Source organism: Leguminivora glycinivorella, chromosome 11, assembly GCF_023078275.1.
Source record: "Leguminivora glycinivorella isolate SPB_JAAS2020 chromosome 11, LegGlyc_1.1, whole genome shotgun sequence".
NCBI classification, from domain to species: Eukaryota; Metazoa; Arthropoda; class Insecta; order Lepidoptera; family Tortricidae; genus Leguminivora; species Leguminivora glycinivorella.
Window position 1 is genome coordinate 13,352,107 of NC_062981.1, and position 13,069 is coordinate 13,365,175.

Here is a 13,069-nt window from a genome sequence, read left to right on the forward strand (position 1 = left end):
CCCCTGACTTGAGCTGCACGTGTTACTTTGACAGTGACAGCAGTTTGTTTATGTTTATTCCGTTCAATTCGTAATTGGAATATAGCTTCAGAGCTAGCTCTCTAGCCTGGAAATTGACTAGTTTTGAATATACCGAGATAGTTGCACCAGATGCTAGCTTACTTAGCACTATTAACATGCTACAAGCCAGGCTTGTAGAATTAGTCTCGTGTATTCAGAGCATAAAATATCCCAGTTATGAAATAAAAACACCTCATTTATGTAATATTTTTTTAATAGTATTGGTAGGTAGGAGGTACATAACACGCAGGAGTCTGGGTTGTTTGGATAAAGGGAAGTAAGATACAATACTATTTTCAATATGTACAAAATATACAATTACTCCTAATTCCTAGCATTTTAAACCTATAATATAATTATGATCACAATATTTTTATATCCTTAGCTCTGCTATAATGAAAACCGATACGGGGCGGGAGCGGAGGCGTCTGGATGCGGCTGCTGCGATACAACAATCTTACTCTCTCACTTTCACTTTTGCTGCACGCTTGAGATCAAATGTTAATTTTACAAATAGTTAAACTCTATATCTCACACAAGGGCGGCAGCCGCCGCCACAGGCCACAGCTCGCCGGCGCCCGGAGCGAGCCCGCGGAGCCGCGACCGCGGGCGGCCGGCGCTAGCGCCGCCGACGCTGCGCCGCCCGTCCGAGGGAATCATCGCCTAACGAAACCATATTATACTTCTCACATTACCATACAAATACATACTCGCGTACACATACATTACTTAAGTCTGCATTACCTTACCTTACTGAACGACACTGTTAAACCGAACTATGTAAACGGTCGATCAGTGGAGCCTGAATTTAACAAAGTATTAAATATTAATAATTGACATTTTTCAGTAGCATAAAGTAAGGATGCAGTTATATTTTGGGCAGACTGAAATATACATAAGGTTGTGTGGATAGGATATAGGCATTATATAGGTACTCATCATCTGCGACAGATATTATGATATTAAGATAACTACATCCTTGTTAAACAAGGAAAATGAGTAAATACCAATTTTACGATAATCAATAAATATTTCTTTCATAATTCTCATTTGTTACCTATCTCATAATTTTCAATATGAAGCCTAAATACTGTATCTAAGTTTTATGAAGACTTATTTACATTGATTTCCTTTATAAGGACTTCAAGTCGGAATAAATATAGTGTACATCATTGGGTGCCTGTATGTTAATAAAATTATATTTTTAAAATTAATGGACGAAGTGATGAGTTCGTTAGTGTTCCTCCTAGCTAATTCGAGAACTGTTTGCGACGGAAACATGACAAACAAATGTCGTTCATACATTCTACAGTTTCATATCTTAAAAATAATATACATAATATTACCTGTGCTATTACTTTCTATTTTTATTACACATACAAAATTACCATACATAAAATATTTTGTACTTTTGACGTACGACTGCTCAGTCGAACCATTATCTAACTATACAATTTATGCGAGATGCCGATGAGTTTGTCACCTTGGACTAAAGGGGCAGAAGGTGTAATGCGTGGAAGTAGATTCGCTAGTATACACAATGCAGACAAATGTATGAGAAGTACAATATTGTTAGTTTTAGCAGTCAACACGTTTACAAGGGAAACAGAAAAGAAACGGCTAAGAAGCATCGTAGCGACCGCGGCGCTTACGAACGTGATCGTCTGGAACCGCAGAGACGCGATGGCTCGGGACGTGACACACGCTACAGGGCGGCGAGGGGACCGTAAGGTGGAGGGGCACCGACAAAAGAGCGGTTAATAATAAACAACATGATGTCAACGAGATATCAAAAAAGTCACGTACTAAAATCAGTATCAGAGGCTCAATAGCTCACATAGAAAAATACACATTCAAAAAAACAAAACATCAAAAATGAAAATTAATTTAAATCAAATCTTCGATGTAAGAAATGATACATTCTCGATCGAATATATCATTCGTCACATCGAAACGAACGAAAAATAATTACAATCACATTCCCGGACCGTTCGGCGAATGCCACAACGGCGCACCGCGACTCGTGTTCTCGAGGCACGAGAGACGAGCGGAGGGCGGGGCGGAGCTACCGGTGGCATTCGGCGCGGGCGGGTGTTGTCGGCGCCCCTCGCGTGTGGGGCGGGGGAAGGGACGCGGACGAGGATGGGCACGGCGCGGGCGCGTGTCGCCGCATGACGCGCGCGCCGCGTTTCAGGGCTCTTCATTTTCCATAAGACTACCTAAAGTCTACATTAAAAAGTCAGAATCACAGTTTATTTTCCATGTGTATTTTTATCCCTTACTTTTTAATATACTTCTCGACTAACATTTTTACAAATAAACAGTGTTCACTCGAACGATGAGTTTTCCTTTACCTACCGTTATCTAAGCGAATAAATCGAATTTTTAGTACGAATAGATTCGGTATTTACAGAATTTAAGTTATTTTAGACCTAGTCGCTTAAAACAAAATAACAATATACACTAACAATAAAAAAATGCTCGATAGATTGCCACTCATCTAACGGAACCCAAAACTAAAATATATTTTTATCAACCGACTTTTGCCATTTATTTATCTTATTTTTTATATAAATTTAAACTCCGAATAACGTCGAACCCAGTCGACCATAACAAAAGTATTTTACAAATAAGCTAATTCTTAAATCTAGCACTTAAATAAGTGACGGCGGCTTACCTATTCATGTGAGAGTTTCTTTATACAGGGCGAAGCCATCGCAGCGGCCCCGCCGTAACAATAAATAAACTAACGTTACATCACTACAACGAGAGTTCAGCTTCATAGAGGTATTAAGACTCAATTCCTACGAACATTTATCATTCCGTCCACTATTGAAAAGCTTTCACGTCGGTCTCTCGACGGTCTCTACCAGGTCAGTCGCTAACTAAGATAAAAAATAAAGTTAAGAAAGTTTCACAACCTGGCCGTATTTACAATGCGTTATTATTAATCATCTAATCGGCGCGTTAAGTTTCATTTCCGATCGTAGGTTTCCGATGTCGTAAACGGGAATCGTCATATTCAGGGTGTGTCAATCCGAGGATCGCCGCGGACGCGGAGAGCGGAAAGGTTACAGGCGAAGGCACGAGGCGGCCGGAAGGAGCGGCCTGTCCGCGGCGAGGTATGTCACCCAGCCGCTAGCCTCTGCGGCTCGCGGCTGTACTACTGCGGTGTCACGCACGGCCGGTGCCGGTGCCGGCGCCACTCACGGCGCCGTGGCGATGACGATGAGCAGGTGCGCGATGTCGGCCACGCGGTGCATGAGATCGGGCGCGATGCGGTTCAAGTTCTCGTTGGCGAAGTCGCACGACGGGAAGATGTGCACCGTGTACATAGCCTGTCACAAACGATGCCTTATTTATTTCTGCTATGTGGAAAGACATTTGGAATAAAAAAATATTTTTAATCGTGCACGATATGGGCTAAGTTAAGTTGCCCAACAAGAAAATAAGATATGAAGTTCATAATTTGAAAATAATAAGGGCCAGCCGTACCTGATGGTGTCCGGGCGGCGCGACGTTGACGATGCCGGCGGCCTGCTTGCGCTGCAGGTAGGTGATAAAGCCGGCGCTGAGGTTGGTGGACTGCTGCAGCACGTCCATGTGGTCGCGTCCGCACGGCAGCGCCAGTAGAATGCAGTGTTCGTTTTCCATCTGTAATACATACATACATCACTGAAGGAATACAGAGGGTGCATTTCGATAATGGATCAGTGAACAGTAGGGCTTGCATTCCGGAATTCCGGAATCTCGAAATTCCGGAATTTCGGACAATTTTTCCGATATTACAATTCCGGAATTGAAACACATAATCTCGAAAATTCCGGAATTGAAAAAAGATATATTTTTGGACGAAAACGTGTAATATCAGCCTGGTTATTTTACAAAACTACCACCGCGTCTATAAAAGACATGTAAATTCATTAAGTTAGACACTCCTCGGATTCAGGTAGTGCCTATTTTATGACCAAAGGGTTGCATCCAGGGCTAGTTAGAGCGAGATAGTGTAGTTTTAACCCACTAATATTATACCATTGTCACTTTCTGGTTTTGCTCTCAATTGTTTTAGCTAATAAGTAAAATATATAATCATTTTAAAGTAAATATTTGTTGTAGAGAGTTTTGTTTTGTGATAATTTAAAATTACTAGCCGGGAGTTGAGTGTTATGCTCGAATACTGAAGGACAATTAAACATAAATAAATAACATTAGGTACATTATTAATATTATAGCCTAAGAACGGTGCGTATTTTTGAAAATAATTCTACAACAGTAGTTTTTTTTCATATACAGCGTTTAATCGCAATTTAAAAAAACCTATATTTTCGAATCCACCAATAGTTTGGAATGGAAGATATTAAAAAAAACTACGCCCAAATTATTAAGCGTTTTCTTTCAGCAAAATACCTCACAGTAATTTAATGGTGGACACATGTAAAAAAAAATCAGTTTTAAGGTTTACAACCCGAAGCCACCTAAATATATGACGGGAAATATGACTTTTTTTAATGATATAGAATTTTTGAATTTTTTCTAACGTGCTCTAGAGCAAATATAACAACAGATATTTTTAAGCAGAAATGAATAGCACATAATATTTCAGATATTTAGCATATAAAAACCACCAATATATTTATATGGAAATAAAAAAATCTAAATATTTGACCGGGCAAATTAGGAACAGATAATAGTACGAGGTTGACTTTTATTGTCCCTATTTAACAATATTAACAGCATGATAATCCACCCAATAAGTTTGATCTTTATTTAATACTTTAATTTAATAATATATTTACATTTTTTGCGTGGTTTGGACCTTAGTGTCTTACATTTAGGAATCCATATGGCAAACCACCACGCCAGTGGAGCTGGGCCGAGAGTAGGTGATGAGCCGTGTCGCATGCTTTTTATTCTGTTCTTCTATTACTGTACACAATAACGTAAATGAGGAGGCACACTGACATTTTACCCCGCCAGGCGGCGCCTATGCAAGAGTCTAGGCATGTCACTGTCATTCATATGTGTGAGAGAGAGAAAAAACATAATTATCAGCTTCTCGCTCTCACGTCTCACGGACTAATATGGTGGCGCCATCTGTCATATCCTTTGAGTGTTCCTCCTCATTACATGCCTATTTCTACATAAGTAATATTTTAGGTAAATTAAAAACAGACGTTTCCCACCGATAATAAAGTCCAAAGTAATTAAAAAAATTACATATTTATTTTAGGCATCCGATTTGACAGTCGTCGAAAAGAGTATATACTTGTCAGTACATACATCTATCTCACGTTTTTCTCTTCTACCATTTGACAGATCTCCGTCATCTTGTGAAATGTATTCTTGCATTCTTCAGAATCGTTGAAGCAACGCTTGTTACAAACACGTGAAAGCTATGCAAAGTCTAATTTCGACCCATATGTCACGGCCAGGTATAGCCCCGGCGATTATCGTTAGACTTACAAGCCACAGGTCACGGGTTCAAATCTCAGTGTCGCATACGGAGATATTACAGCTTTTTTAATTCATTTTTTTAATTTTTTATTTATATTATAAGTTGATGAGTACAAAGCTACTGCAATGACATTAAATACAAGGACGCACAATTCATAACAAAAATGTTTTAAAAATCTGGGTCTAAATTGCATTTAGAACATTCTTGTTGATGCTAATAACGTTAACTTCTTATCTGCTTAGGAAAAAAATCGTTCATGCCATAACCAACTTAGTGTATAAAGACCTAAGTATCAAAATTGCAAATGGAACTGCGACACACTAAAAACTTTTTATCAAAATACCTTTTGTCATAATATGCTCAAATGACTTATATGTCAAAATGAATTGCTAACGAATATTGAACGAATGGAGCCGCTACCAATATATAATAAGTATGTAGGTATATATTAGATATTTCCAATTTATTCCATAAATAGAAATATGTACCTAAAAAAGGCCGCAATTTTACTTCTTCATTACATAAACTTTAAGAATACCCTACTGTATCATTTTTATCTTGGTCACTTGTACTCCGTTTAAATAAATGTATGTAATGTATGTATGTGTAAATTTCCTGAAATAAATGTCATATCTTGTTGTCACAAAGAAAAATTTACAGGGCTTCCAAGAATCTCGAGCTGGAAGGATACAAACTAAAATATTTTCTATGAAAATAATTAAATTCGACAGCAGACAACTCAAAGGTTAATCGGATTTATATATTATAGGCATTTGTTTTAAATTAAATATTAGTGGCTCTGATCTGATAGTAGGATATTGTTTAAAATTTATTTTCAAAAGGAGATTTAATGTTGGTAATGCCATTCAAATAATATTAGAAGTGTCTACGCGAGTGTTCGAATTTAATTATAGGATAGCACATATTGAAAGTATATATGGGTACAAAAGCCTGCCTATTGAAATATAAAATACATAGCAAATAGTTTTTTTTTTTACTTTAGTACTTTTACAATATAGTATTTTTACAAATAGTATTTTAGCAAATAGACTTTTCGACTTTTTATTTACACTACATACCGACCATACTACTGACTCTAATTAATCTTGGTTTTAAAAAGTGTAAAATGTAGACCTAAGTGCGTTTTCACATTATCCGATCCGATATCGGATGTCGGACCGATATCCCATACATTACAGGCGGAATCTTCGATTCTTCTATTGATATCCTTCCGACATCCGTTATCGGATCGGATAATGTGAAAACGGTCTAATAGCGACTCAATAGTTTTTGTTCCTTGACGGTCATTCATTTGAACTAATAACTAATAAAATTATTTATTTAAATCTATACAATTACAACGAGTATTATAATGTATAATACATTCATTTTGTAATGTAATCCAATGAAATAACTTATAGAAATATATTCTACCCTTTTTGCTTGTTTTCCGATTACTATTTAGCCAATTTTTCATTGAGTTATACCATGGACTTTCAATAGGGACTGAGCTCACACTTTTTTTGCCATACTAAATTGAACTTTATCACCGGTGCAGAAAGGCGTTCTTATTAGACTAGTAAAAGTGTGTCCACATGAGAGGGGCTGGTGGCCACAGTTGGGGCTGGTGTCCCTCTCGCACGTGTGACCAGTGTTAAAGAGATTACTATAGTAGTAGTATTTTTACCTGTATGATAACTAAGTTTATAAACTTCTTAAATGATTTTTGTATTATATCGAGGCAAGGATATTAATACCTTGTAACGACAATTCGTTACTTACCAATGTAAGTCATTATTATGAAGCCATAAAACCAAGGATTTGCGCAATTAAAAAAAACCTTTAATTCGGTATTAGTAGATTTGGTAGTAACTTTGAATATTGACTGGTATCCCCAAATAATGACAGTGATGACGTCATTCAAATAATTTTGACAGTGGCAATAAGTGCGAGAGGGAGACCAGCCCCAACTTTACCCTCTCATGTGGACACACTTTTTGGCCTAACAACTCAATCTAGCTGAATAATATATAAATCTATGAGTCATACCGGACAACTGTCACTGTACATTTGTAATCCTATTACAAGGGCATATCGTCTAGCGATGGTTAGCTAAGACATAGTATTGCGGTTAGTAGGAACGATGTTGAACCTTAGGTTACCTTCAATCAATACTAATACTGAAAGACAATTTTTAAACTTATTGCATTACATGTGTCTAAAAAAATTTCAATGAAATGGCCTGTAAATCCAATACTAAAAAAATCAATATTTAAAAAGAGAAGGTTGAAAAAGGTATAAAAGATTAAAAAATAATAACAAGAAAAAAAGATTTCCGCTGCCGAGGATCGAACCCACGACGTCAGGTCAGGAGCGCGCCCCTCGTCTTACGCTACTATAACTGAGCTATTTAAGCGATAGTAAAGGTGGCGAAATATATTATTATACCGCGATGTATACATGAAAATACGAATGAATAACTAACTTTTGAAATAATGCAGAAAATGACATCGTCAATAGTAGAGTTTGTAGGTAAATGAAAAATATGAAAATACTTCTTTCAGTACAGGTTTTAGCGCTTCTTGCGTGCATTTAAAGGTGGCTTATTTTTTATACTTCTTTATTATGATCTTAACGAAAAGTCTGTTCCAATTTTTTTGCTGATATAATTTTTGCCGTGAATGTTCTTCCGAGCTAGTAAAATATTAAACTTCCGTTTTGTTTTTAGGGTGGTTTCAGTAGAAATAGTGTTTCAACACATAATGTATGTACAAAACAACCATAACTTCACTTGTCCTATTATTGCTTGTGTCATAACTAATTTAATTATTCCGCTTCTTGTTACTACGAAGTATCATTCACAAAAATAGGTGGTTTCTTAATGTGTTATAATTATAAAGGTCATAAATTAAAGTAGTCGAATTTAAAACAAAAGTCCTGATTCCATTTTCGCCTGATTTTTAGTGAATTAAAATAATTTTTTTTTTATTCTATTATACGTTTTTTGTCACAAATTTTGGTGGCTTAACTAAAAAAACTATTTCAAATTACCAAACTTAATTTTTGGTGACATAAAAAGTACTGTTATAGAATTAAGTTATTTTCCCAGTAGTAGCAAGACCGGATGGTTCCTAGGCTATTATTATTTTATTGGCGTTATTTATGCTCAATTTATTAGATCGAACTTAAATTTCAGTAATAATAAAAATTTTACTTCTTTTCTCATAGCACTGAATATTTTAGGCATAAAGTCTTAAGTTCAGAAGCAAATCGTAGTATTTGGTATTACATTCATTCACAAGCATAACGTCGTAGTTACTTTATACACTTTTCACTCTATCTGTCTATCTGTCTATTACAACTTACCACAAAATCAAAAGATTTGAGAAGCAAATGTATGGAAAATGATGTATATAAAAGAATGATTTATTTTTTTACAAATTAATTAAGGTGTAGGTACATATAGGTGCCTAGGAATAAATCATAAAATCTGTCTTTTTGGGCTAGCTTGGATATCTTTTCTCCCTACTCGAGTCTGATAAAGGTAATTCGATATTTCTTTTATTACAGTTATGTGAACAAGACGTTATGCAATTCTTGTAAATTATTATTTTTATATTATTTCGATGCTCAATGGATAAAAAAAAACTTAAACGTTGACCACTATCAGAAAACTGGCACTAAAACCTTGTTTGTATCGTTAACTGTAGTTCGAAATACCTTGCAAGACCGATTTTGACGCAAAATGGGCTTTCCTGTAAAATTACTAAAATGAAAATTTCAGTGTTATATGCCATTCAGGTACGGAGTTATTGTCTTAAACGTCGATTTATAACAAATTTCAGTTTAAAATTCTATTATTTCATCAAATATCCACCAGAAAACCAAACCAAAAAAAATTGTTCAATGCCGGAACTAGTTCTGGAATTCCGGAATTGAAGTCCAATCTCGAAAACCAGTTCCGGAATTGAAAACCGTCCGATATTGCAAGCCTTAGTGAACAGCTACCAGATTCCGTGCCGCTACGGAAAGACAATCTGAGAAGACCAACCCTCGACTTCAAGTTAATGAAGATTGGTATTTAAGGATTTTAAAAAAAGCCGTTTACTATCCAGATTGTATGGGAACTTATATATGAGATCAAAAAAAACCATTTTGGCTAAAAAAGATCAAGAAATCTTTTTCCATATGATTTGTATGAAAATAGAAACATATTTTTCCCATGCTATTTTTTATTCAGATGTATAAATGTACATACCTACTAATAATATGCATTTTTTTAGTGCCAAGATTTGGTTGACCATCTATGGCATGAAATACACACAAACGACACACGCAAACATAAGAGGCGTCTTACATCTTTTTTAACCCCCGACGCAAAAACGAAGGGGTGTTATAAGTTTGACGTGTCTGTCTGTCTGTCCGTCTGTCTGTCTGTCCGTCTGTTTGTCTGTCTGTCTGTCTGTCTGTCTGTCTGTCTGTCTGTCTGTGTGTGTGTGTCTGTCTGTGGCATCGTCGCTCTCGAACGGATGAACCGATTTCGATTTAAGTTATTCTAGAAAACTATTAAAACTAAGTGCATGGTCGTAGAAAAAGTATTGTATGCAACGGTGTTTAACTGAGTCAAAAAATACTTGTGGCAGCTTTATTAACAATTTTCGGCTTCGTCTCAAATCGTTACCCACGCCACTCGTCTTTTTTAACCTCCTGTAAACGCCGGTTGCATAAAATACTATTATAAGGACAATGTATTATACATTCCTATACAAAATGTACTGAGAAGACGTTTTCTAAATTACACTCAAACGACGCGGCGCAGGCACGCAAGCGCGTCTGTTCTACTCGTACGTCTTACGCCTTACGTCGCTTGTGTGTGGATCTCGCCTAATTGCAAACTGAGCCGAACTTCGCCACATTAAGGTCCACTTGATGTGTCAGTGAAGTATTTACCTGAAATTCCGTCAATGGGCGAACAAAGCGGTGGCTTCTCCTTGCCTGCCTGCTGGTGTTCGAATAGGAATAGTAACGTACCTTCATCTTGCGATGCACCTGGTCGAGCTGCGCGGGCTCGAGGCGCATGCGCTGCGCGATGCGCAGCGGCGGCGTGGAGCCGTCCGTGTGGCGCGGCAGCGTGTCGCCCGCCACGTCCATGCTGCCGCCCACGAAGTGCATTTGCACCGCCGCAGAGTCGTTCTTCAGCGCCAGCAGGCCCTGCCACATCACCGGGTAGCGCTGTCCACACCAAAATACATGTTACAGGGAAATAACCAACGGAAGGCATTAAACTTTACTTCTATTACTTTATATCTCTATATACCTAAGTAGTCGCGTGCCCTAACCGGTATCGCTATTGTCACCATTGTGTTGACGGTTATTGTTTCTGTCTTCCGGCAGGAAAGCGTCAAATTTAAGGCCGCTGCGCTAAACGAAGTTATCGCTTCCCGACTCCGTCCATCAGGAAAATAGTGACAATAGTGTACACACCTTAGCCAGTAAATAAGAAAGATTTACTGATGTATGGAGATACAACTCTTCCCTTACTTATTTTTCTATGGTAAGTATAATAGTCCGTAGTAATTGTCGTTTTTTCTTTCGTGTATGATATCTATTTCAATTTATAGGTATGTATCCGTAATAAAGATGAATAAAACGAAGCAACCTAACGATAAGTACGCTTCACGGCCCAGTTCCCGGACGGCGCGACGGTGGATGGTGCAGTGTACATACCCGGAGCAGCATCTGCAGCGAGTCGGCCTCGCGCGGCACCTGGCTGGCGATGGGCGGGCCGGGCGGCGGCGGCAGCGCGCCGGCCAGGCGCGCCGCGGCTCCCGCGCCCGCGCCCCCGCCGTGCGCCGGCGGCGGCGAGCGCCCGCAGCCCACGGCGTACACTGCGAGTCATATAACGTTGTAGCGGATGTTTGGATATTGTCTTTTATACGTTTGGATTTATCGATACTAAATATAAGTAGTAGTAGTAGTAAACCGTAGCCCGAGCTATACTCGGCGTCGTAAGGCAGGTATTTAGGACATTTATACAGATCGATTAAATTCGAATCATTCGATTATAATTATAACAAAGTTGCATTTGTTTTGTTCCAAGTTAAAAAAAATACATTCTAATATCTGGAAGTTACAATTTTAGTGGAAAATATTATTTTTAATTTTGCTTACATGGCTCTTATGAGGTTAAGTAGTTTGAAACGCGGTCGGTCGGTGTCAAGTATGTATTTATGTATTGTATTGTATTGTAAAACACTCACTGATATGTCGGTCGGCGGGCGACGGCGAGTGCGCGGGGCGCGGCACGCGCGCGGACGGCGGCCGCCGCAGCTCCAGCGGCGGCGTCGGCGCCTCCGACACGTCCGCTTCCAGCACTCTGCACAATACACGAGGTTATTCGCTAGGTCTAACTACAAGACGGATGGTCCCTTCATTTTGTACGCTTTTCTGTGTTAAATCTCTATGTTAAATTAGTTAAGAAAATACATGTAGGTATATCTGGGTAAGAGTAATTATATATAATGGCTTATATCCTGATTTATCTTAATGTTATTTATAATGAGGGTATTAAAGAATATCAATTGACTCATACTAGTCACTGATTCCCGCCATCTTCGATTATTATAAGGCCGATAGTCAGGGCCAGATTAAGGGTAGAGCGAGTGGAGCGACCGCTCTAGGCGCCACATGGTAGGGGGGCGCCAAAATCGAGAATGTGGAAAAATCCATACAAAAAAAATATACATTGCGTGGGCGCGCAGCCGCGCACATAATATCACAAAATGGCGAGAGGAGAAAGATCTTGAATGAATTCAACTACCTATTGGAAATCTAGATTTGTAATTTAGATTAAGTGGAAAATTGCACCACAATGCCAACATAATATACCAAAATTCATAAGGGCGCTATTGCTAGGGCGCCGTAAAAGGAGGAACCACTTCACGCCCGAACAACAGAGTTACGCCGTAATATCCAAATGCAAAAATATGAGTCTATCTGACAGTCCAAAGCGGAGTTCCTCATAAAGCCAAAGGCGCAAAACGTCTCAGATAGGCGCAATTTTGTACGAGTCACAGGAGATGATGAGCGAACTTTAAAGCACCAGGATCCCGAAGTGCACTTAGTGGCAAAATACCGAAATGGGCATCCCGATGGTGACGATCGAGTCCGCAGTAAGTATCTTAATTATCTCGTAGTATGAACTAATAAATTAAACTATAACTGATGGCGAAATATAAGGCCTAAACGTCGGGAACATAGGCGCCCTGTGAAGTCAAAATACCAAAGACCGCAGCTCTGCAGGAGATCAAAAGTCGCTCCTTCCCCGCTAGCGGGTTGAGTCTTAATAAATTTCGTCAATAAGATAAAATTTCGCGCTCGCTTCGCTCGCACTTGCTATTTATATCATTTATCTTCTAGGTATCTACTTAGGAAAAATTGCCCGCTCGCGGCGCTCGCGTTTTCATTTCAAGTCTGCTTTCCCGACTTGGTCACTATAGTACTCCATTTTATTTGTTATTTAATGTACATGATATCCACATTCAGCCCCACGCA

The 13,069-nt window shown here is 38.5% G+C and overlaps 1 protein-coding gene across 1 annotated transcript in view; it reads right to left on the reverse strand.

Annotated features, from left to right (window-relative positions):
* Nucleotides 1–256: 256 nt before the first annotated feature.
* LOC125231029 (protein split ends) overlaps nt 257–13,069 on the reverse strand; it is a 155,184-nt gene continuing 142,371 nt past the window's right edge. The window contains 5 exon segments of the mRNA XM_048136370.1: nt 257–3,398; nt 3,556–3,714; nt 10,547–10,747; nt 11,243–11,403; nt 11,776–11,891. Coding sequence (XP_047992327.1) covers nt 3,267–3,398; nt 3,556–3,714; nt 10,547–10,747; nt 11,243–11,403; nt 11,776–11,891 — 769 coding nt within the window. The 3' untranslated portion in view covers nt 257–3,266.